At 39.4% G+C, this 25,804-nt stretch overlaps 2 protein-coding genes and 1 long non-coding RNA gene across 3 annotated transcripts; 1 reads left to right on the forward strand and 2 right to left on the reverse strand.

Moving 5' to 3' along the window:
- Positions 1 to 785: 785 nt before the first annotated feature.
- tmem276b (transmembrane protein 276b) lies at positions 786 to 8,841 on the reverse strand. Its single transcript, XM_046389170.1, has 4 exons — positions 7,795 to 8,841; positions 4,085 to 4,198; positions 1,829 to 1,966; positions 786 to 1,606 (listed from the first exon to the last, which is right to left on the reverse strand). Exons 1-4 carry the CDS (start codon positions 8,192 to 8,194, stop codon positions 1,359 to 1,361), a joined length of 900 nt encoding a protein of 299 aa, XP_046245126.1. The 5' UTR covers positions 8,195 to 8,841; the 3' UTR covers positions 786 to 1,358.
- Positions 8,842 to 10,206: 1,365 nt separating this feature from the next.
- Positions 10,207 to 20,324, reverse strand: slc39a13 (solute carrier family 39 member 13). Its single transcript, XM_046389184.1, is given in 11 exon segments — positions 10,207 to 11,239; positions 11,697 to 11,796; positions 11,900 to 12,032; positions 12,200 to 12,250; positions 14,107 to 14,196; positions 14,845 to 14,964; positions 16,873 to 17,015; positions 17,347 to 17,454; positions 18,895 to 19,260; positions 20,161 to 20,293; positions 20,295 to 20,324. Coding segments are annotated over 11 exon segments (1,341 nt in total). The 5' UTR covers positions 20,316 to 20,324; the 3' UTR covers positions 10,207 to 11,163.
- LOC124059310 lies at positions 19,576 to 20,862 on the forward strand. Its single transcript, XR_006843385.1, has 2 exons — positions 19,576 to 20,085; positions 20,177 to 20,862. It is a non-coding gene; the product is annotated as an uncharacterized LOC124059310 (long non-coding RNA).
- The last annotated feature ends 4,942 nt before the right edge of the window (positions 20,863 to 25,804 follow it).

Raw genomic sequence — 25,804 nt, forward strand, 5'->3', positions numbered from 1 at the left:
TGTCAAAGTGAACAGTTCCTCTGTTTTTATTGTACACTACAGTGTGGGACAAAGATGTTTATTACATAAATAATCTTCCACATTGTGCTCGTTTCATTGTTTTTGCTGTTACGGAGCCGGATTTTAGTCAAGAAATGATTGCCTTCGACCAATGTGTGGTGCCTCTGTGTTTCTGTGGGTGAGGATCTGGAACACAGTTTGCGCTTTCATGCTTAGTGGGACTGCTGAAGTTGCATTGTTTTTGTTCTTAAATTGCTTAACTTGCTTGTATTACTTAAAACCCTGACCAATATTGAGGATAAACAATAATGCAATCAAACACTTCCTCCAAAGGTTGGGTTCATAGTTTTGCTCAAGTTATGACTCAGCGAACAACCGGGTCGAGTCTGTTGGCCACAGGATGGTTTTATGTTGCTGAATCCAACAATGGATTCATGCTCCAAGCACGACCTATAACTCTTTATCATCTTCATCTGTCAGCCATCATTACCTCGAAACAAACAGAAAACAAACACTCTTATTCAAAGTCTACTTTACACAAACAATGATCTGGATCTACAAAGAGATGCATTTGTACACATAGAACCTTTAAAGAAGCATCAAATGATTTGCTTTTCAATGCTAATTTACTTCTTTTTTTTTTTCTTTTTTTTTTAATCGTACTGACCACGCTGGCAGATGCATTTTGTGCTCTGCAGAAGCTGCAGAAGTTACCCCCGGGGCTCTTGTTTGATATCACTTAGTGTGCTACACTAAAGATAAGCAATGGGCAGTCAACACCAGAATACTTTTTTCTTTTTTTTTTAACAAACATTAACACAGCACACATCACTCGACTGAAAGAGGAATGCTGACATGATGCTCTGGCTTGATGTTTGTGTGTTTGTTCCTTTTGGAGGATTTCTTCTCATGATTCATCCAGAGTAATTGAGCATGTGTGGAAAAGCATATGTTGGTGTGTGTGCTGTGTGGGAGTGTATGTGGCTTTATGTATTTAAGAGAGCACCATTTTAAGACAAATTCTCTTCAGAGAAAACAGTCATTTTTAGATCGCCATAAAGTCAGCATGTCAAACATCCGAACCAAAAAATGTCTTATTTGTGCTATGAGAGCCATGCCCCAGACGTACGTCACTGTGGGTGTTACTCTTGGTGTTCCTGGAGGTCCCTCAGGGATGTTTGAGATTAGGTGTGTGTCATTACTTTGCTCCTTCTCAGGCACACTGAACACTGAAGGGGGATGGAGATGTTGAGGGTAGTGTGATGGTGATCAGACAAAAACCGTTTCAGAGATAAACATCAAGGTTGGAAGGGTGTGGTTTGTGCGTTCGGTGGGTCAGTCGCCTCACAACGCCTCTGTCACACGGTTCCGTTCTCCTGCCTCGGCTTGTGGGTCGTTGTGCGAGTGGGTGTGCTCAGGGACGGGGCCAAGGTGCACAGGAAGCCAGCCAGCAATGTGAGACCGAGGCCCCCCCAGGCACAAAACATGGACCAGCCATAGCCATGGCTAATGTCCTCAGGAAGGCCGTACATGTAGCGGGGGTAGCGGGATAACTCGAAGTTGATTCCTGCCACACATGTGCACAAGGAGATGATGCAGCACGTTCCTGTGTGAGCAAAAGAGACAAGCAGTGATTGAAAATGGTTTGATTAGAAATTCCTACATCGGCTGCGCACCTTACTACAGGACAGGGATCACGTTACTGCAGGACGTTGATCCGCTATGTCGTACTGCTCTCAGCTGTCACCAAATAAATACATAGACTGAATAAAATTGGATTTTGTCTGCATGTTTGTGTGTGGATGGAGGCATATGTGTTTCACAGTACCTCCCATTAGAAAGAGTAGCCCAGCTACATATTGCATGAGGTCATGCTGCTGGCAGCACCCCAACACTCCAATGATCCAGCCGAAAAGAATGATGGACACGGCCATGCCCACAAAACCAGCCGTCATTCTTCTTAGATCTGCAAACAGAGGTGAAAATGTTAAGAGTGAATCTGAAGACTTGTTTGAAATGCTAATTACTCTGAAAGCTTAATCTAACAAACAGATGTAGAAGTGAAATTGTAATAATAACAATAATTGAATGTCATAAAATTAGTGAGGCTTATGATTTATTTTACGTGTTCAATTCATTCCAAGATAATTTTGTTTTAAAATTAGAAACCAAGAAACTCTGTGTATGCTAAAAAGTATGCTTATCTGAGGATAAATTTCAGATCACATTAGTCTGTTTTTCAGTATGATCTCGGTATATCTCAGGAACAATTCATCCGACTGGCTTCACCAGGTGTATTGCTGAGGACCAAAAGAAGTGCAGTGTACAGGGTAAAGTAGACAACCTGTAACTGATCAGTTGATCGAAAATTATTACATTTTGACAAATCTGTTCTATTTTCAATGCCGTAGTTCTTCTAGCCTTTATGACGGGAAACTCAGACCAGCTGCATGTGTTGTAAATCAGTGATGCTGCAGAGCCAATCAAATCTCTCATTCTTATAGCAAAGATGACTGCTCTTGATTGCAACATAGGTAAGCTGAAGGTTAAAAAAGCTCACTCACGATCATCTAAATTGTGGGTGTATTTCAGACAAAGACCGAACAATGCAGTGCTCTGTAAGCTTTGCAAATTGGCAATGGCAAATCACAGCAATACAACCGCTTCCACACTTGAAGCAAAAGCACTCGGGAGAGTTTGTCAAGAGGGGAACAACAACATTGTCTTCTTTAGTTTTTGTGGCCACCCAAGCATGATATGTTAGGATTATCCACATGCAGAATAGTAATCACTTAAAGTTGATTTTTTTAAATGTTAGTTCATCACCTCCATAATGTTAAAAGTCATTTCCGCACTGCTGCTGTTTTGGTAGCTTAACTTTACACCATGTCTCATATAATGATTTTTGGCCATTAGATTATTGTTTACTTTAACAGCTATATATGAGTGAGAAAATTACTTAAACTAATGTTCCAGTCTTTTGCTATAGTCTGTATGTTTCTCCGAACAAGGATATCAAGGAAGAAAGACAATCCACATGTTTGAAAGATGAGAGTTAAAAGAAAACACTAATCTCTCTGACCTAATGTCCTCAGATAAGCCAGTGTAAAGCCCCTAATAGTGATGACCTGATAACCTCAGGTTATGAGTCTGCACAAGGGAGAAAAGGGCTCATAAGGTCAGTGATGCATTCAGGAACAAGGCTGTGCCTCAAAAGCCTCATTAGTAATAGCAAAAAAAGTATAATCTATCAAACAATTAAAAAATTAGCATTAGCATTATGTTAAAATTATGCAGTCATGGTTCAGTTTGGGTTAATAGCATGGCTGCTGCAAGTCTGTATGGAACTGTTTCATAGAGGATTTAAGGGAATGACATGCAGTTATTTCACCACCTGCAAACAATGCAGCACAACAAAAAAGTCAAAAAAATGTCTTTGAAATGGATAGAGAAACTTTCTGGATTTATTCTAAACTATTGCCAAAATATTTCAGGATGTCTGTGGTAGAGCGAAAACTGTGATCTAGGAGAAACGTGTGAATTGAAAATATCATATGGTCCAAAATTGTGCCTTGAGGCACACCAAATTTTACATTTACTTAGACAACAGAGTCAGCTAAATCCATGAATGTCAAGAGGTTGTCGAGGGGATAAAATCTTTATATTTTAAACAAAGGAGATACAATTGTGGGCAGATGGTTGCTTCCCTAGAGTCTGGATCTGTTCTGAGATTTCTGCCTCCTAAAAGGCAGTTTTTCCTCACCACTGTCACTGAGTGCTTTCTTTTGCGGGAATGTTGCGTCTCTGTATATTAAAGACTATGTTAAAGAGTACGGCCTAGACCAGCTCTATTTGGAAAGTGTCATGAGATAACTTTTGTTGTGAATTGGTGCTCTTTAAAAAAAATTAAACTGATTTCCCTTTTCACTGCTCAAATAGTCTGCTAATCTGTTGAATACAGTAGATGCAGAAATCAGAAAAATAAATGTGGATAAACACAAATGACGCAAAGAACAGATGACAGAAAAAGTAGATAAAACAACATTTCAGCCAGTGCCACAAAGTCAAACACTTTCATACTTACGGAGTGCATGCCACTCATCTTGTCGTATGGTCTTTGTGATGTTGATGGGTAAATTTCGTGGTAGGATGGACGAAGAGTAGTGATACTTAACCGGGGTACATCTTTGAATTATTCCTGGCCAAAAGAAAACCATGGAGACATTTATAACTCGAGCACAAATATTGCTAATACAAGTAGAGAGAGAGAGATGAGAAAGAAGAAAATTAGTAAAAAATCTCATTGTGAACCACCGCCACACTTGTGGGATTATAAAATGATTATAAATGATATATGATATACATGGGAGAAAAGCTTAACATTTACTTTACACCCTCGTTGAGTTTTAATTTACTGAGATAGCCTTATTAACCTTGTGTTCCTACAACTCCTACATTGTTATTAAGAAGGATTAGGAAAAAATATGGAATGTTGATTATTCTACCAAAGGCTAAATAAAGAACCTCAGCTGCTCTCATTTAAAGTGTAACTCGTCACATTGATTTGATAGACAGGGCAGTAAACCACATTTTAAGTCAAGTATTCACATCCTGATACATAGTTCATAATTTTAAGACTTGAAGCACAAAAGCAGCTCCTATTTCATATGTAAATACATACATACAACTTTATATTTCCAAGCAAATCATCACTTAAATAATTCCATTTCACATTTTAAGGAAGAAAAGTGTTTTTTTCTGCGGTATTTTGTCACAAGAGGCAAGAACCAGAGCGGACATATTTCATTTTGTAATGCAAATTCAATGGCTCAATCATAAAATTATACAAAATCCTGTCAAAAGCTTTTGTCATACTTTGTTAATCTCTCATTCTTAGACTCCGTCCCTCTGGGAGTCAGGTTTGTGATCTTCCAGGCTCTGATCCCAAAAACCCAACATGTTTGTGATGCTTTATCGTACGTCTAAATCTTGTACCACACTTACACTGATGTGTGAATGGAAACTACGGCTGACAACATTTACTGTCAAAATTACATCAGTAAATCACATCCAAAAAGCATTAGCACTTTTATTAGGACTTCAGCTTCCCAAATCACACGGCTTTGAAAGCAAAACAAGCAAAGAGGAGTGATTTCATATCTCATGTTAAGATTCAACTATTATAATTAATAAGGAATTATTTTTTTTTTATTACTACAACTGCATGCTGCTGAGCCAATTTGCCGTGCTCCCTGAGCCAGAAAAACATAACTGCTGTCTGGAAGCATTTTACCTTCAGTACAAATCCAACCAAGATGATTTGTAAAGTGTGCACAAGTTAGGTCAGCAGAGGCAAAGATGTTAAACATCTGTCAACATCTGCAATGCACAATCACTTGCATTTTATGTTAGCCTGGCATCCACCCAACCCCCACCAAGTACCACATCAACTACACAGCCATGTCTTAACCCTGCACCAACTCTTGCACATCAAATATCTCAGCTCCTTTTAATGCAAAATCAAAAACATGATTACTACACCTTCTTCCACTAATATTCAAATACAAATACAAATATGTTTTCTGCCTCAACAAATGCAGATACAAAGATGAATACTTTCCTTTTGGCTGCTTGCTTATTTGTCATGGGTGTGCCCAACATGTGATTTAATCATTTTGCCTGATCTGACAGGCATCTTCTCAGCACTGGGTTAACTGACATCTTCCTGTTTCTACTGTTTGTTTTGCTGTTCCTAATGTACCAGGACAAAGTACATCTTTATATAATTCTTATTAAAACACTGAATACATTGAAAACCTGCGTATTAAAGTAAGTTATGTTGCACACGTGCTCCAAAACATCAACTGTATGAATGAACAAAAATCAACAGTTTTGAATACCTAATAAAATGCAAACTCTCAGTAAAAATGTGTTTTAAAGATCAGAAGTATGTGTTCTTAATTTAGCTCGGCTCAAGTCAGACATGAGTCTACACCAGCAGAAATGGTTTAACGCAGAAAACTGTCATTTTCCTTTCATCATTGAGACTATAACTGTGACTAGACAAACATCAGACACCTTAGTACCTGTGCATTAACAAAGTTCACAATTAGCAGTACTTGAGAAAGTAATTTGCGAACACGCTTTTGTGAATTGCACCACTTGAAGGCTGCAAGTACACTGACAGTGCCCCCACCCCCTCAAAAAAACCCCCAAAAAACGAAAAGCTGTTGATGTCTGTCCTCTCTTACGTGCTAAAATCACCCTGTTTTCAGACTGATGAGCAGACCACAGTTAAGCTGTTTGAGTAGCTATCAGTGTGCAAGCCCTATTAAAATATGTTAGAATGAAATGGGTTATGTGTACTTGTCATATCACACTGACATGTGTAATAGCTCATGCAGTGAGCAAGTTCATCTTCTATAGAGTGCACATGGCAAATGAAAGCTGAATGTAACAATTTTTCCACTTTGTCTTGGACTCCTAAATATTCATTGGCCTTGTAATCCCAGAGGCAGATTATAAACTTGTAAAAAGCAGTACTAATATGTGATGTCAAATTGTTCAGATATCAACACCAGTATTGACCTCAAAATGGAACAAATTTGATCTTAGGAATCAAACATGATTACGTAAATTGCTAAATATTATGTGGTTGAAATTAGAGACATCATTTGCTTTTATTGCTTATAAATATTAAATTTTACTTGCTCAGAGGTACAGGAGCTAATCGGAGTGAGAATGTTTGAAAAGAAAGACATTTCGATCATGTGACCAGTTTACCAACATACACACTGGAAGGTGTGGACATAATATTATGCACATGCAGTCGCACTGCAACGAATGCGATTGTCAAATACATGTTTTAGACTGTATGTAAGTACAGCCTCAAACTGACCATATGACTAAATTGACACTTTTCTGAGACAACAGTAAGATAACAGTTTTCATAAAGGTGGTATGTGTGGAAGAGGTATTGCATTCCAGTAATGTGTTCATGCCATAAAGTGCACCCCTGTAGATACAGCCAATTAAACATAACTGTGTCATTATTACGTATACTACATGTGTATATAACGACACAAATCAGAACTGAAATGGTTGCAATGGTTAAACTTCCAAGTAGATGAAGTGATATGTGCTCAGACACAAAGAGATTTTGGAACAACGTTGTCAGTGACAACTTTCAGAATCAATGGACTTTTTTTTGTTATATTTATGTATGAAAGCTCACCTGCTTCTGTTTTGACAGCTGTAAACACAACAACCTGTGACAACCACACAGGGAGGTTCCTCTCTTTGTGTATCTGATCAGTTTTAGGGTCTCGATCTGGACCAGGTAGGCATGCTAATGCATAACTGAGTGAGGCCTGAAATATGGCTTCTCATTGCTTTTCAGCAAGGAGGGCTGTACGACATCTTTTCCCTGCTGTGGCCCCCAAAAATTCAAACCAAATGTATAATTTAGCCAGCTTGTTTTGCCCCTTAGCCGTTCCAAGATGCTGTTCAGCCTCAGGTTCAGCCATTATCTCAGAGGGACCAAGCGAGAGGAGGTCCACTCAGCACCCAATAAATACCCAAATTCACAAAAAAAAAGAAAAGAGACATGGGCTGATGAAAACAGCCTTATTTAGTTTTATAACCATTAAATGTACAAACGCATTACAGTGAGGAGGAGAGTGTGGGCCTCTGGGTACCATCCTGTGTTTTGTCTCTCAGGCCGGGTGTGAGCTCATCGCTGTTGAGCATCACGGCCTGGTGCTCACGAGAAAAGACAGCCTTCACACCGTTTACCTTTGTAAATAAGGTCCTCGGTCTCCAGGTCGAAGCCTTCCCGGTGACACTTCCTCCAAAGCCCGGAGATGGTGGAGTTAAACTGCCGACTGCAATGAGACTCCATGGCAGACGCTGCGGCCAGGAAGTGCCGCTTCCCCCTGATGAGAGCAGCAGCATCATCTGGGCCGTTACCTTTCCTCTCCAGGCTCTTACGAGGCATCTGGAGGGGGAGGTTGTGGTTTGAAATGTAGATGTACCCTGGGTCGTTTCGCTTGTTGGCATAGTTTTTACACCTCTCCCGATGTCTCCTCGCGTCGGTCTCGTACCAATAATCGGTGCAAATCGCCATGGCGAGTAGCCCCAGCGCACAGAACGCTAAGAAGAGCCCTGTGCCTGTTAATATTTTCATAGCGGCCATCTTCCTCGCTCGATGGAGAGCCCAAACAGTCGCAAGAAGGTTCCTCCGTGGCCGTGGCGGTGCTGGTGGTACCGCGTGAAATGAACCACGACGGCACTCAAAGCCTCACGCAGTCCCGCACTGGGAGCATGATGGTGCAAGGCCAGTGTCTTCTGGACTGGATGCTGCGGTCTATTGTTGTGGTACCCGGTGGATGCAATGTTGTTCCCACCATCTGTTATGGTACAGGAGGAGAGGGGATGGATGGCGACCAACGCTGTGAGGAGGAGGCAGGGGCAGTGATGTAGTTGCGCTCTCTCTCCTCCAGGTTGTTGCGGGAGGGATGGGGAGGACAGGAATGTGCTGCTCTCTTTATGGGGGAGTGGTCATTTGTAATGCATGAATGGTCACCGTTTGGATTTGGTAAACATGTGAAACACAGGTGCAATGGAGGGAGGATTTAATCATCTGCTAGTAGTGGTAGTATTTTAAATCAATAATCACCTGTTCACTCAGCTTTAAATATGAGTTAATGAACAACTGCAAAACAAGCTGCTTGTTCTAACGAGTGGCGATTTTATTGGAGTTTCTATGACTCAGCCAACTCACCTAATGGACATGAGTGCCAGTTTAGACCAGCCTATTATATTTGTATATATCAATTTTGACATGTTTGTGTGTTAAAAATAATTTCAGTTATTTATAAATTACTCGTGTAATGCCATGTCATGTCAGCAGGTAAAAGAGAAAGTAAAAGTAAAGACAAATGGACATCAAACCAGTAATGCACTTGAATATGTAAGGGATAAAGGCCCGCAACTACTCAGATATTTTTCTAATTTTTTAATTAGTTTGAATGATTAGTTTTTAATTTCCTTCTATTTGCAGGTGATGTAAATAAATGTATCTTATATAATACTGTTCAGTCACTTCCCAATGGAAAACAGGGAATCATTTTCATTCTAACATCTGAAAATACTTATCAGATGGGGACTGTGGTTTAATTTTTGTCAGTTTAAGGGTCCTCAATGTAAGAAAAAAAGTTTGAGGACCACTGCTTTACAACAATGTATGCATCATAGAACCACATTTCATTTGGTGGAGTTTATAATCCTGTATGTCTTTGTTGTTATATTTTGAGTTAATAACCTTGCACAAGCTGCATTGGAGATACTGTGCAGCGCATACACTGACTAATAGATGAAGTCCATGCTTACACACATACAACACGCTGCACCTTTAAGCATTTATTTCTACTGGATTCACAGCCTCAGTGGTGAAAGACCATCTGTTACCAAAATTATTGGAACTCATTCCTAATGGCACAGGACCATATAACGACAAGAAACACTGGTGTGACGGACTGTTTTCCCCGTGTGGACAACTTGATAAGTCTGAGTCATGTTGGAACATTCAGTTTCAGTGTGCGAGACCTTGTTGTTTTGACTTCAACGCAGTAACTAAACCAAAGAACTGATAGAAAACTTCAGGATGTTGTGAGAGGTAAGACAGTAAGGTGAGCTCTAGAAATGGCAACCATTAAAAGTTAACTTCTCATTACATATTATTTGAAAGCTGCTTAATGTTTGCCACAAAACAACTGAAGGGGATTATTCTCATCCTCAGAATACGGTTCTGCTTATCTTCCACAATATCAGTCAGATATTTTGAGACAGACTCAGCACTATGAGGTTATGGGAACTCGGGTGAGCATCAATGAAAGATTTGTCACTCATTTGTTTGCAATGTTTCCTACTGGATGTCCTCCACCACACTGCACTGTGTAGTGGCTGTTTGTTGTCCTTCTGCGCTGTGACTGAGGAAGGCTCCCACAGACAATAGGCTGCCCACAGGCTGATGACTAAGGAAGGCAACCCGCCGTGGAGTCGTTATGGCAACAGAAGCTTGCCAAACAGACTGTAGTGAAAATGGACAAGTGTGAACACGCAATCAGCACACCCCCGCCCCTTCATAAATCAAATGGGGGATAAATATCAGAATCAGAAGTATGAATTAATAAACAAGAGACTTTGTAGTTTTCCTCACGTGTTGTTTTTTTTAAATAGATATATCTTTATTTCTTCAGGGGTAGAAACTTTCACCAGGAGGTACATAAACAACACAGCGATATGAAAAATCCTGTACACTTAAGTGTCTGTCCCTTCAGTCTTGCAAAAATCTTGGAAACAAGTTTAAGTCAAAACTGAATATTAACAAACAGTACCAATTGTTTTCTTAAATTACTTTCAACTTATTCAAACAGTTTTAGCGAATGCTAACTCTTACTCTTAACAGATGCAGGTTGTATTGTATGAGGAAGACACAACAAGAAAAAATAAGACAAAATACTTTGATGTCAACCTGACACTAGTGAAACAGACCATCCTGACTTCTTGGCACTTATTTCTTAACAAGACACATGATGGAGTGGTGAAGGTGGTGGCGGCGGTGTATGTCTGATAAAGCTGTACGTTAGCTTGTCTCATTTTCAATAAATATGCAGCAGCTACATCAGTAACAATACACACAATGTTCAAACTATTTAGGGAAGAATACATTTTAAAGATGGAGGTGCTTGTAGAGGTCCAATAATACCATTTATGTTGAGCAGGTACGTCAGGTGTGAATTTCTGTGCAAATACAACATGATTGTCTGATCAACAATTTAAGACCATTTGGATATCCATAAAAATCCCTCTGAAGTCATTTGATCTTTAAGTCTGGCACATTATAAAGTGTCCACAAAAATGTCCTGTCAACAGTTCTTCCTTTCAGTCATCCATCCGCAAAGTGCTGCTCTTTTGTCAAATATTTGTTTTAGTGTAACATGATAACGATGAGGCTATCAGAGAGGTGTAATCTCTTCATTGAGATGAAGCTTCCATGAGTGAGCGATACCAGATATTAGGGGTTGATACAGGAACAGGATTTCCCCACGGTTCTCACTTTTAGTCTCTGGTAAGGCCAGTGGAGGAGCGTTTCCTCTATGGTTAGTCAACAATGGCGGAAAGCAGAGCCATAACAGCCACGCCACAGAAAATAAGGAGGATCTGCAGTAGGGACTGTCTGGAAATGAAACAATAGCAAAAGTTGCAGATTCAGAAAGATTCAAGGACATTTTCACAAAACAGATGTCATTACACACAAGTTTTGTTCGAGTTTAGTCGAGGTTAAAGGTATCATCTGAAGTTTTTAGCCATTAGCACCACAGGTCCCTGTTTTGTTTGTAAAGTGAACGCAGACAAAGATGCACATGTGACATCACACAGGCGGCACAATTCAAATCCTCACATTGGTTCCACTCTATTCTGATCATCAACAGTTTTTTGGCAGTGACATGCCCACACCTACTAATGTATCATTGTACCAACAAAGGCCATGAAAGCTAGCAAATTTGGATGAAACCAATGCTATATTCAAAATAGATTTTTTGCATTAAAACTCTTTAGTTTAACAAATGTCCACATAATTTTTGTTTGTTTACAAAAACTCCACTCTGAGTATTTAAAAACATCCAAGATACCTTAAATTGGACTCTTGCAGCAGGTCAGGCACCACATTCACCAACGCGATGTAGAGGAAGCCTCCAGAGGTGAAAGGCAATATCCAGGCAGTGGCATTTTCTGGAAAAGGTACAAAAGACTGATTCTGGTAACTGTAAAATCATCTCCAGTGAGCAGTAATGTGTATGGATTATGTGTGCACCGAAAACTAGCCCTGTCTCACCTGTGCCTTGTGGTGAGTGAGCACACAGAGCGAAACAAGCTCCAAGGACCCCGACCAGCGCTGTGGACAGCTGCATGCGAGCGGCGCTCCACCGGTCAAACCCAGCCCTCAGCAAAATGGCAAAGTCTCCCACCTGCAGACAACAACATGGCAGAAGAATGGCTAAACATTCGGCGTGTTTATAAGCCCTGCAGCAGCCTAACTCATACCAGGTACTTTCAGCTATGTAAACAGAACAGTCAAGTAAACCTTCTAAATTTAGAAATTATATTGTACATTCAAAGCAATCTGTAATCTCACCTCGTGTGGGATTTCATGAAACAGGATGGCAAAGGTGGTGAGGAACCCAACCTGCAAGTAAAGTCTCATTAACATGGCTCTGTCTTACTCGTTAGAGAACTGCGTGCTGTATTATCAGAGGAAAAACGTATGACAAATTCATCATTATTAAGGACTTAGTAGCACCCACATTGAGTGCTAATCCCTATGTGCTGAGCGTGCAACAGCAAAAACAATAATCAAGATTAATTTGGACTGAAATCACAATTATTTGACACGTTTATCATTCCTGAACTTAACAAAAAAAAAATCTTTCGTGGATTTTCATTCAACTTCCTGGATATATGTACAGCAGCAGCTTATTTGTACGATATCACAGTCTGGCTGCAACTGAGTTTGGGCTTTTCCTAATAATTGAAAATAAAATTTGACTCTGGTCTAGTACTAAAGCAATGACCAGCTGACTTTAAGATGAGGCTTAATTTAACTGAATTCCCATTATCCTGAGATCTTCTGGTGCTATTTACCAATAAAAGATGTAATTTTTAAGTATGTTCACCAGTCATTCAGAATTAAAAGCTGCAGACCCCAGCTTATTCATGTTAAATCATCACTGCGTTGACACAGATCGTTTTCACACAGCATTTCATGTGATAAATACGCTTGAGAGTAAACAGAAAACACAGGGGAGATGTCTTGTATCTGTATGTTTGAGACATCTAGCGAACTTCCTCTCTGGCACATTGATACATAGTTCATGCTGTTAGCCTTATGTCTCTCCAGCTGGACTCTTTCCTTCACACAGCCACAAATATACAGTGACCTACTGAAGCGACACAAATGCATGTTACTGCAGTTTAGAGAGTACCTTTTGAAAGACAATACAACAAGAAGTTTAGAACTGAAAACGACTGTTGTATCACGTAATGAGTGTCCACTTGGGGGTCAATTTTAAGACAGGGGAAACCCAATGGCAGGTCTACTGCTCCGTCACTGAGCCTGTAAATGCTGCCAAACACTGAACTCATCCCAAAGTCCTGAACAGATTTTTGTCCTTGCTTTTTCTAGGTCTTACAGTGCTCCTCTTTTGTCATTTCGCAGCTCTCCTGCCTGTTAAGCAAGCAACCAATTTAGAACCAGTAATCTGACAGATGTAGCCTGATATTTACACTGAATGAACATTTAACAACCGGTCTCTGAAAACCAGGCTGACATTGTGTGCTTAACAAGTCTCTCTCGTTGAACTTCCCCAAACCAATAACTTGACAGAGTTACAACTCCATAGCAAGCAGTTCACTATACAATGAAGAAGTAATAATTGCAGGGTCAATCAATGATGACAGTAACTGCTACTTTAAGCTCTGTACCTCAGATATCTTAACTGTCCTACAGGTTGACCTACCAGACAACTTAATGTCAGTTTGCCCACTATTACAGCAATGTCAGTTCATGCTTGTGTACAAATTTGGTTTGCAATCATTTCATCTGCAGTCATACTTTATGAAAACCAGGAATTCATGTATAAATACACACAGAGAAGAATGTAATCACATTCTCACACAAGTAATTTGCTAAACCAGTGTCATTATAGACACATGTTCAGCACAAAATTGTTTTTGTACACAATTGAAAAGTGAAACCTCCATAACTGCAGTAACACTATCTCAGTGTTAAAACACAGTTTCCTCTGTTTTATTTAATGCAGGGAGTTGCTAAAAGAAATTTTCTTCACTAAGAAATTTAATGTTGGAACTTCTGACTGCTTAAAAACTCTAGTATTAGATGTGTGGCATTCTGAGACTACATATCTATATTTTGAGTTATTATAAGCACCCAAAACACATGTTCTAGACTATAAAAAAAAATAAAGGAAAACATGATCCTACATCCTACATGCATATGGTGCTGAGGTTATCACAGCCTCTTACCTTTTTGCTAACCAGGAAGCTCCCTGCTACTGCCAGTCCATGGGTGAAGTTGTCAATGCAGTTGGCCAGTAGGTTTAGGTATCCACTTGTCTGTGAGGCACAAAACATGATTGTACTGTCACTCATATCACCCCTGATTAGTCAAAAGCTCAGCAGGAACGTACTTTACCCATCCGTCAGAACAGTTTCCTTTTAGATACAATTCTGTTTTAAGTGTTTAGACACAGGTTGTGATTTAATTCTTAAACAAGTTTTATATTTTGACCCCATTAAATTGAGGCTGTTAATAATTTGTTCGCCTGGAGAAACCTGGAATCAGAGTCAATCGGAGTCCCTGCAAATAATCTGTTGAACTGAAGTGTGATTTAATGTCCCTCTTTAATGATCTGCCAAGATGTGCTACATGGGTGAGCTTAAGTTCTTTAACCCCCTTTATGCTCTCTGACTGCTTGGGTTTTGATAATCTACTTGTCTCCAATGTCTAAGTTGAGGGATGCCTTATCAACCTCAGGACTAATGGCAGCTGTTTATTTTACGTAAAATCATAAAAAATACTCAATCCCTAAGAGGCAGAATGTTTGCTGAGACAAATTCAGTATAAAGGATTCAAGGGCTATTTTGTACTCACATACACCGTAAAAATGCGTGTCGTCAAGTGCAATGAGGCACGTTCCCCTTTTTTTTTCTTAAATCATTTTCTCTCCATTTGTGTTAACTGAAAAATGTCAAGGCTGTTACCTTGATTTTCCCTGATCCTTCCTGCAGATTCTGTTGCTTGGAGGATTTCCATGACTCAGCATGGTGTCCATTTATGAGAGACACAACTGGCTTTCCAGTGAAAACTGAATTAGAATGTGTCTGTGGAGAAAAAAGAAAGAAAAGATGAACACGTTGTCCCCACAAACAACATAACCCCACCCTCTTTTTAACCTCTATATTTCCTTAGTCCATCAGTAACAAGCCATTAACTGGTCTCTTCTAAGGGAACAACCAGCCACTAACACCAGTCTTAGAAAAAATAAAACAAACAAAAAAGCCTCCATAGACAAACAAAAAAAACAAAACAGCAAGTTACTGAATTCCACAGAACAATAAACAGCCATTTTATTACTGCACCCACTGTGCCAAAGGGTCAACCACAGCCAGCACAACAGCTGTTTGGAAAAAAAAAAAAAAAATCTGATTATTTTAACTTCTCACATATTCCACAGTGAGTAAAAGACATAACAGATGACCGACAAATTCCAACACTGTTCAGGCTTGTTTATATTTTGAATACAGAAGAGCCCAATTCACGTCAGGTTTTATCCTCTGTTTGCAGAGTACAGATGACTTCCTTGTTCCCTCATTCAGAAACCACTTGCGTTGCCATTTAGACTGATAGTCAAATTAAATGAGAGACAAAATGCCTGCTGTCCTCTGGTTGTGGCGAGGAAATGTTAACTCCACGTCAGCGATTGAAATGTGAGGAAGGAATACATTTTCATGTTCAGGGCTATCAGTTTCCTCCTGCTGTAAAACAAATTGAAGCCAAGTTGTCTCTGCAAAACACAGTTTTGTTTAATGAGGAATTTAAAATGACCTCAAATAAGAAGGTGATAAAATTTCTCCACACATGACACATTCATAAAAAGCACTATCCCAATTCCAGTAACAAACTTTTGACACTAAACCTATACACAGAAGTTTAAAAAACAGAAATCAGTGTCTCACCCTGTCCCTGTCTATTGTTGCCTGTGTCTAAAAGCTGAGTGTTCTCCTGTGGACAATGAAATGACTAAAGCAGCTGCTTCACCCTAGAACTATAAATAGACAATAGTGGAGGAGCTGAGTTTACACAGATGGCAATTATATCTGTACATTAATAGTTGAAGGCTTGCGGGTGTCTAACTTCATTGATAAATAAAATCTCACAACAAACTGTCAGGATCCAATGTTAATTAATGTTATATGTTCCTCTACACATCCAAAAAGTCACACATGCAGTCCAGATCCATACAGTGAAACTACTTGAAGTAAAGCAGCTGTCCTCCTGATAAATTCTGAGATCCTTTAGATTAATTCTCTTTCCTACACCTTCAAGTTCATAAGTACAGCTTTTAGTTGTGCTGCTTACTTGTGTGACAGTATTTACAGCATGCATAATCATCTAAATCAACTGCAACACACAAAAAAGAAAATTGTTTTTAATGTGCAAAGGTCTAGAGACGGATTAAACACCACAGAGGAATACCTTTATTTGCTTGATGAACTTGATGAGAAGATCCATACCACTAAAGGCTGGAAACAGCTTGCCTAGCTCTATCCAAGGGTAACAAAATTCACTTACTAGCACCTCTAAAGCTCACTAATTAAAGTATTCATATCTCTTATTTAATATGCACAAAAAACTAGGAGAAAATTACATGTTGGTGGTTTTATGGGGTTAACGTGACGCACTTGTTGCTGGCATTGTGCATTAACATCCCAGAGTCTCCACTGGCTTCCTGGCAACCTTATGGTAATGACAAAACTGCTTGAACTCTTTCCTGTCAGAGGAGATCACTGACTGTGCAGTAGGTCATCTGATGCTACAGACACTAAAACACTGACAGAAATATGCAGACCAAGCAGTTGCAGGGGTTATGCTCTAAACATACCTACAACAAACAAAAATATGTGAGAATCTTGTACTGACATGTCTGAACACAGTGGGACTCCTATGCACCAATTTCCTTAAAAAACAAACAAAAAAAAAAACAACAGTATTTCAGCAGGAACACTCACAGCAGAGTTAAAATTCAGGTCTGACTCTGAAGTGGGTTCCTCCTGGTTGTCTTGGTCTGGAAACATCTTTTCCAGGAGTAGGAAGGCCAACAGGCCAACTATTACCCACAGGCCCTGGGTCATGTAGTGGTTTTGTTTACCAGCTAGGATGGAAGCAGAGACATTCAGTGAGCAAATACAGACAACTGAGCTACAACATGGGCGAGTGGTGGTGTTACAAAGGATAAATATTTATATTTTGAAAGCATTGTAACAATTAGCATATTTCAAAATTATATCATGTGTGAATAACTAGTGTTCCAAATTGAGGTTTACCTATCTTAGTTTTTAATGAACAGCATGAGTTGCAAAAGACAATGGAGCAATAAAGTACGTTATTATGGAGTAAGTTTAACAGGGAAAAATAGGTAAAAGAAATAATAAATACTTCAAATACAAACATGGTTATGTGACATTGGTGGTAAGAAGACCCACCTGAAGAGCCAGAGTGCGCCCACGCCTCAGGAAGCAGGTGAAGGAATACATCGCCAAGGAGACCACCAATGGCAAAGCTCAAGAGCTGCTTCAGCTTCCGGCATCCAGCTGAGAAAACAAAGTTTTTTGTTTGTTTGTTTTTTAAATGGCACCTTTTCTACTGATACTTCATACTTTTGAAAAGGTAAAAAATGACATAAATACACGAAAGCATTTCTGGTTCAAGCTACTAATATGTATACACAGTGTTTTTCTCATATGTTTCACAGAAAATTTTCATGCTTTAGGAGTTCCCTCAGTAATGACTCACTCTCCAGTCAGGACTGCACTTGAAAACCCACAGCCTAAAATACATCTGGAATGCCACGTTCCTGTGGGTGGGGCCAGTCAACAGATCTCAGGCTGACCTCCATTAACTTAAGCCTGGTTACTGAGGCGTCTCTGCTCAGTATATTTTTATGCACGTAAATATAGATGTATTGAAATGCACTATGTGTGTTCAAGCATAAGTTAAAGAATCATCAACAAAATGAAACCGCTATTAACTTGGACTGGTTATACAGGAGATAATAAGTGCATACTACGGTCTGTTACGATGTCTGCTGCAGACATGCCAGAATTATAGCTCCATGGATGGTAGTTCTGACACAACCGACTAAAATAAATCAACTACTGGATTGACTGTCGTGAAATGTGCAGACATTCATGATCTCCGGAGGAAGAACCCTAAAATCTTTGCAGTCATCTGACTTTGTATCTAGTCTGGACAGCAGGTCCAAGTTTTCACATGTCCAGTGGAATCTCAACATCCACCTCATGGACCAGCACAAATATTTGCAGAGTCACAGTTTCCTGACAGAGTCCTTCGGAATTCGGTAATCCCTAGACATCTTTAAATATATATCACTTCTTGGGCAACCTGCTTTCCAAACCTTAAGTCTCACTTTTATTTTAATTCAAGTGTTAAGTATTTAAAAAAAAAAAAAGCTGCAATGGAGTCAATGAGGTCACCACCTAAGATGTTTTGTTTTCCAACAAGCTGCAGTTTTCCAGGAAGTTCAAGTTCCCATTCCATGGGATCTTTAAAATTGTGCAGAATTTTCAATATTAAATCATGAAGAGATGCAGCCATCTAAATATAGATATCTAGGTTTATCTATAGATATGCAAACCTTGGACTGCATTCAACACTTAAGTCTTTTATCATTTTATAGCTGTTTAACATTTAGAAGAACCATTTGTTCATGTTGATACATACGCATTGAAATTACTAAACCTAATTAAAAAGTTTTGTTATTACAGCTCTTCATTATGCAATGCATATGACTGACAGTATGATGATTGTTTCTTGCTTTTCAAAAAATCAGATTACCATTTAAGAAGGATCTTTTCTATATAGTTGCAGATACGCTGATGTACCATTGTTGACTGCCTTGCAAAACATTAACAGAACTGCCTATGGTGTGTTATCATAATTATCATAAATGAAATAGTGTGATAGTATTGTGAGTAATTCACCAGCATATTTAGGTTGTTGTCATCTCTTACCTTCAGTTTTGAGGGCTGCTCCAGCTTCAATGGGAATGACAAGCAAGGGGAATATCCCACTGAGACCAACAGCAACAGAGCCCACCAGAGACAGGAGCCAAACATGCGCATGTTCACTGGCTAAGAAGTCAGCTATTGCCTGGAGGCCCGGGAGGTCATCTGTCATGCTGGGGCCTGGTCCTGCAGCCGTTTCTGTTGCACGAGCCATAGCGGTTTGTGACATCTTTTGGCTGCTTGATGCCCCCCCGAGGGTCAGCATCAGCAGGGTTACTGGGATAAACAGAGCAGTTACAGCCCAGCTGGGCTTCCTACAGCTTGCACCTTTCATCCGTCCCACAGTCCAAAAAACGCTTGCAACCAATAATGCTGTGGGAGAGGAGCACACTTTGAGACAAACACACCTACCGTGAAGCATTTCTACACTGTATGTCAGTCTCAAATAAGCATTAAATCAGGGCTGCAACTAACAAGTGTTTTCATTATCGATTGACAAGGTTAAATATCAGATAAGTTAATATTTAAAACACTGACAAATCACAGAGTATATACTGGGCAGAGTTAAACTTTTCTGGAACTGGAAGAGTCTCTCCTGCAAACTAATCGACCTAAAATCAATACCTGCTCAAGCTGTATTAAAAGTGAAGTTGTGCCAAGCAAAGTAGACTGTAGAAAACACATAACTCTAGTGTTTTCTTACCTTTGGCTGCTGCCTACATCTGGCCTTGACGCAGTAAAAAGCTAAAAGTAGGGTTAATCTTACTGCAACTGATCAACATCTTTGGTAGAAAGATGGCAACAGACTATTTGTCAGAGTTTAAACATGCTTCTCATCATTTCTCTGTCTGGGGATTAGCAGAACAGATCAGATGATTTAACTCCCAACACTTGCGCTGCGATAAAAAATAAAAAGTTAAGGAAAATAGAAAAGCTGCAGCGGCAAACCGGGAAACAATGCGGAAAATTAACATTGTAATAAAAGGCACTTCTTTTGACAGCGACATAAGTTACTCATCTAGCTAACTCTCATGTCTGTGGATAAAAGTTAGCAAGCTAACGTTAGCCGACAAGCACATTCAGAACAGTGTGTGTAGACAGCCACAGTTGGCTAAAGAGATTAGCTCGGACACACGCAATCACTACAAATCTACGCTAACGGTTTGGGTTGTGATGCCCAACCTAGCGTCAGTTTCAGTAAGTTATTGCTAGCAGCACGGGCCGGAAAACTGCTAAAATCAAACTTAAAAGAGACATTTCATGTTTAAATACCTTGTGCTTTCGACAGGCTTTGCACCAGTGTGTCCCTGCCATCCAGGCCGACTTGATGAAGGCAGGCTTCCGCCGCTGAGTTTCCCCGGACTCCCTCCAGCTGCTGAGGGCAGGAAGCCGCTAACTGCAGCACAGAAGTAGCTCTGGGTCACCATGGCTTTCCCAAACAGCCACGTATCAGGATCCTGGAGGGGGGAGGAGGAGGACGGGGAAACACAGGCGTGGAGAGTCAACGCATGGATTCCGCCCCACAAAAAAGATCAGGAATTAACTTTATTTTTAGATCCCAAAGGACGTTTTCCACATCAAGAAGCAGCCTCCAGGAGACAGATACAAGTAGATTTTTTGTTAATGTCGTATATGATTGAAATAGTTGGGGGAAAAGTGGAGCGAGTCAACTAGAGGAACAAATCTGACATGGCTGAAAATAGTGTCCACATTGAACATATAAAGAAAAAAATGCAAAATTGGACATCACAGAAGATGTCATCAGGATGCAGTTCCAAGAGAACCAGTATTTTATTTTTGAGTTATTACACGCACATTAAAAGCAAGTTTATTTCATAGGAGCTGCGCTCGTATTTTGTATTTTGTGATTAGTAACACTGATTCACTTTTTTTTTCTCAGATGGTTCACTATGTATGCTGAGTGTCTTGGGCACGAAATGCCCTGCAAGATGAATAAATATCTGTATAATTTTAGAAGGCCTTTTGTTTTTTAACATTTTATTTTTTTATTTTCACAGAAGACATCTACCTTAAAGTTAGTTCGAGATGAGCTGTGCAAGGTTGTAAAAGTAGCATAGGCAGGTCTACCATTTTCTCACACATATCAAAACATTGAGGGTTCCCTATTTTAGCACTTTGGGTTTCACTACCTTTCTACTACCCTGCAGGAGCATAGCACTCAAATGGCTGAACCAGCCAGTGCACTCTAAATCTAGCTTTTTATATCAGTGACCTCTGAAAACAAATCAATGTTGAACTGCATTACAGACCTATTCTGATCAGATTTAAGATGTTTTACATAAGATAATCATTTACCCTTTTCCTAGAGGGAAAATTCTAGAGGATCAGCACAAGACACAATAAGATCACAGATTACAGACAGATAACAGATCAATAGAGATACTTGTGGAGAATAAATAATGAAATATTACACAAGAATTCATTAAAACAGAAACTATCCAAGAGCAATTAGACACAAAATGCAAAATTACAGGCAAAAACACATACAAACCCCTCTACAAGTGCTGTGAATGTTGCTTAATGTAAGTTATTCTCTCTACATGGAGTCTTACAGCAACGCTGTCCTAGTAAAACTACAACACATGATTTGTACGTCACAAGAGCAGCTCACCGCCAGATGAAACAAAAAACTGAAATATTCACATTGCATAAGCTGAAGTTGTCCGGAAATAGAGAGCATGCTGTCAATGTTGTCCTCAAGGGCCTCATTAGCATAAACTGTTGTTGTTAGGCAAAATGGCAGAGAGGAAAACTACAGGTAAATTATTCATCCTTTCTGCATGTCGATGTAGGTTCTCGGTCATCCGGGTCATAGTAGTTGAAGTGCTAGAAGCAACCGGATATCTTTACCTAAAGATATCCGGTTGCCTTCTCTTCTAGCACTTCAGCTATCCCTTATGCATGTTGTCATTGTACCAACAGGAAACATCTGTCATTAAATCCATTCTGCTTGTTAGGATGTAGTGGATAGTGCATCGGCTCAAGTCGAGAGTTTTGACATGGAAATCATTGGAGAAAGCAAGAAAGACAGATATTGTCTGCCCCAGAACCTCAGCTAAAATAAAAACCTCCATTAACCTTGACTTGAACCCTAAAAACCTCCATGGTGCATGTTTAAATAGAGAATTAGCTGGAGCGGTGAAATGTATTGCTGCTTTGTTTGGTGCCACTAGAAACCCAGATGGTTTTGAAAAAGAGAGAAAATAATTAGTCAGAAAAACTATACCATATATGGTATAGCTTATTGCCGCTATAAGCTACACCATCTTTGAGGCTATTTCCTCTTTAGATCAGTTGAGATGGAGGGACCGGGTTTTATTAATGAACTCAACAAGTCACAGGATATACCTGGAACTGACAGAAATCAGGCAGATGTGGGGCAATTCATCTCTGTCTCCCAGAAATTGTGTTAAATTTTGATCCATAATTGATTATTGAGGCCCCCTATGCTTTCCAGCTGTCCACAAATATCCACAAATCAGTTACATCTCGACACACAAGTTAATAATAATCGACTGTCAACCATGCGTCTGACTGAAAGTACAGACTATTGGTACAACACTGATAGTTTCAATTACATCCACACTTCTGTTGTAGCCTGCACAGGAAAATTTGAGATTTTATCAGTGGTGGAAAGTAAGCAATGTAGTATGTGAACTTCTACTTCACTACACTTCAGAGGGAAATATGTTACTTTTTGCTCCCCTGCATACTGTAGTCACTAGTTACTATGCAGATTAAAATTGTATATAAAACAAACATGGGATAAACAAAATGCTTCGTTATAGATTAAACCAGTGCAGCCTTTCAGGTGTGGTTTGTTGTGACCCCTTACGAAGAAGCAGTGTTTAACTGGGGCTCCTGGTCGTGTTTCAGATGTCAAATAGTTATTAATGTTTATATATTATATATATTTTTCGCATTAATCACTCCACCACACCCAAATTTTTCCTGCCCGTCCAGTGGGGGAATCGAACCGGTGACTCTCTGATCACAAGCCGCTTCTCCACGGCTGCTGAACAAACCCAGATTTGTGCAACAGAACTTTGTTTTTTTTTTCTTCTTTTCTGCACTATTAATCATTTTACAACCCATCAAGGTTATCTTCTGACTACTGGCTGGGAGTCACTATGTGTATACAGTAGTTAAAACTAGTTTGAGTAGCTACAACAATGAAATGCTGCTTGGACGGGAATGCATCAGTATTGACAATCTAATAATTTTATATATCATTGTTATTATTATTATTTTTTCTCCAGTATGAGTTTGAAACATACAGTTGCTTGAGGTTCACACAACCGTTCATGTACCAGCTTTAAGGGTGTTACTCCCATGGTTGGCTCCCTCGGCGGTCAGCAGTCTTATTTCCACTTCACCTCTAATGGAGCTGCAAAGGTCGAACTGCACAATAAGCTCTCTTAATAAAGCGCCCGACCACCAGGTGGTGCATCTGACAGGACTTTACAGCAGTCAAGAAAAAGGTCTCATTATGGCAGAAATTACATTCCGTCTTCTGTCTTAAAATTATTTGCTTTTTAAACTTAGTTGACATTGTAGCTATAAGCACCTCCTGTTGAAGAAGGACACCATGTCCAATTGTATTTCCTCTGTTTTTATTTTGGATCAGCTGTGAGACCTGTTTACTTACCTTTACTTTCCCACTGCCTGAGATGTGAAAAGGGAGTTTGAAGGAGGTGACTAAAGAATAACACTGATCCACATTTTCTGGTATGCTTGTCACCTTAATAAAGAATAACATAACATCGCTTATATGTACAGAACATGATAAACAATCTTAGGTCCAGTCAACAACATATTTTAGGAGCCAAACTGACATTTTAGCAAGATGTCTCACCAATCTTTAAGTTCTCTGATTTTTAAAAATAGACTGGCTAACTGCGACTCTAACAAGTGGACTGAGATGTGAAGATAACCAAAAAAAAAAAAAAAAAAAAAAACCTGATTAATATCCGCACTGAGTCATCTTTGTCTGACTTGAGCAATACATAAAGAAAGAGGAACTTAGTTGTTTGGTGGGATAGGGACATATGGGTGTATTTGACTTATACGTGTGTGTGTGTAGTTTGGAGTCCAAAAAAATATTGACTCAAATGTTTTTAAACAGATCGAACAGCAGATACGAGCTACCACCACCGAGTTTTACTCTACGAAAGTTTTACTCTCTGTGTAAAAACAGAAAAAAATACCTTTCTACAGTGAACGATGTGTGTGTGTCTGTGTGCGTCGGTGTGTGTGTGTGTGTGTGTGTGTGTGTGTGTGTCCATGTGCCTTGTGATTCACCCTTGTCTAATAATACCCACAGCCTAGTCTATTCGTTGAATCTTGTGGAGTCCAGAGAAAATGAGGAATCAGGAATAAGAAGTGAGAGGGCTGGATGTCCCCTTGCATGCATGTCAAGCGACCGTTCCATGTCATTGTGAAACACATGATGGCCACTGAAACCTCTGCTGACTATCAGCCAGGAAACATAGGCCCTCTCTGTCGACTGTCCATCTACAGTACTGAAAATTTCTGGGTAATATTTTCCTTTTTTTCAGAATAAACACGTGTGAAGCCGAATACATCTCGTTGAAAAACAACTTGTTGGTCCAACTCATAAACTTGGCCACATGTTTATAGGCTAAAATCCACCATATAGATGCTCGCTTGATTGTTTGTCAGGCTCATTAATTATGTCATGGCCGTTGAGAACCGAGAATCGGGCAGTGCAAAACTGCATTGCATGCCAAAGTGATAATGTCACCAGTCTGCCCCGAAAGGGTGTCAATATAATAATAATAAATATCTAACACTTATACTTCTGTTTTTTTAAAAAAAAACTAAATTTACCACTTAAATAAGGTATGTAACTGTGATGTGCACAGTCCTCTGAACACTATTAACAATTTACATGTGAGCAAAACTTTAAGCAGTTTCGGAAACCGAATTTTAACTTTAAAACTCTACTTGCAGCCTGTAACTCTGCTTCTTCTGCAGGTGGGAGGTGGTTTTTATTCTTAATATAAGTCTGGATTTCTTCATCATGGTTGCGGCTGCTCTGTTTTAATGAATAAGCACCTTTCGTGCACTCAGTGAAAACAAATGAAAAAGTGAAATTAATTTAGACGCTTGTTATTTATTCTACCTCAGTATATGGCACTGCTGGTTTGACACTCCTGATCAAAAATTGTCAAAAAAAACAAAACAAAAAAAACAAAGTTAGTCACACCAAAATGCATGCCTTGTTTCACAGAGATATATTCCTACCTGTCTGCTTTTTGAAATGTAGCTGTTAAATATAGCAAGCTCTCACTATCTTTTAGTAAAAATGGCAAGATAAAAGAGAAATCTTTTTTTTCTTTTTTAGCTAAAACAGAGCAACAAATGCGCTCTAAATTTTAAGTGCCTAAAATCTATGTTTACAGGCAACTTGGATCACTTTAAACTGTAAATTATTTTAAACACTAAGCATTGTCAGAACACTCAACAACTAGCTTTTCCAAAAACTTGAAAATGAAAGAAAAAGATGCCTTTAAAAATAAATTCTTAGTGGATATGCAGGGTTAACACAAATGGGTCACTTTGATTGCCATGTGCTTTTAATGAACGTCCAGTGAGTTTGGAAATAAAAATCTGTACAGTGAGTATAATAGAGGCCACAGGCTTTAGACTCGATGTGGCCGAACTGAGCTCACCACTACCAAAAACTTTTTTGGTAGGAAAAGTTTGTCACCTTCTTGTTTTAATAAGGAAGAAGGAGAAGAAGAAGAAGAAGAAGAAGAAGAAGAAGAAGCCTTATGGTACCAACCTAAATTGGTAGAATTAAGGAAGTTTTTAGTTCCCCTGCTAATTCAGAGATATATAGAAAGCCTGCATTTTTCAACCACCTTTGGCA

The sequence above is a fragment of the Scatophagus argus genome, chromosome 1, assembly GCF_020382885.2.
Source record: "Scatophagus argus isolate fScaArg1 chromosome 1, fScaArg1.pri, whole genome shotgun sequence".
Lineage (NCBI taxonomy): Eukaryota > Metazoa > Chordata > Actinopteri > Scatophagidae > Scatophagus > Scatophagus argus.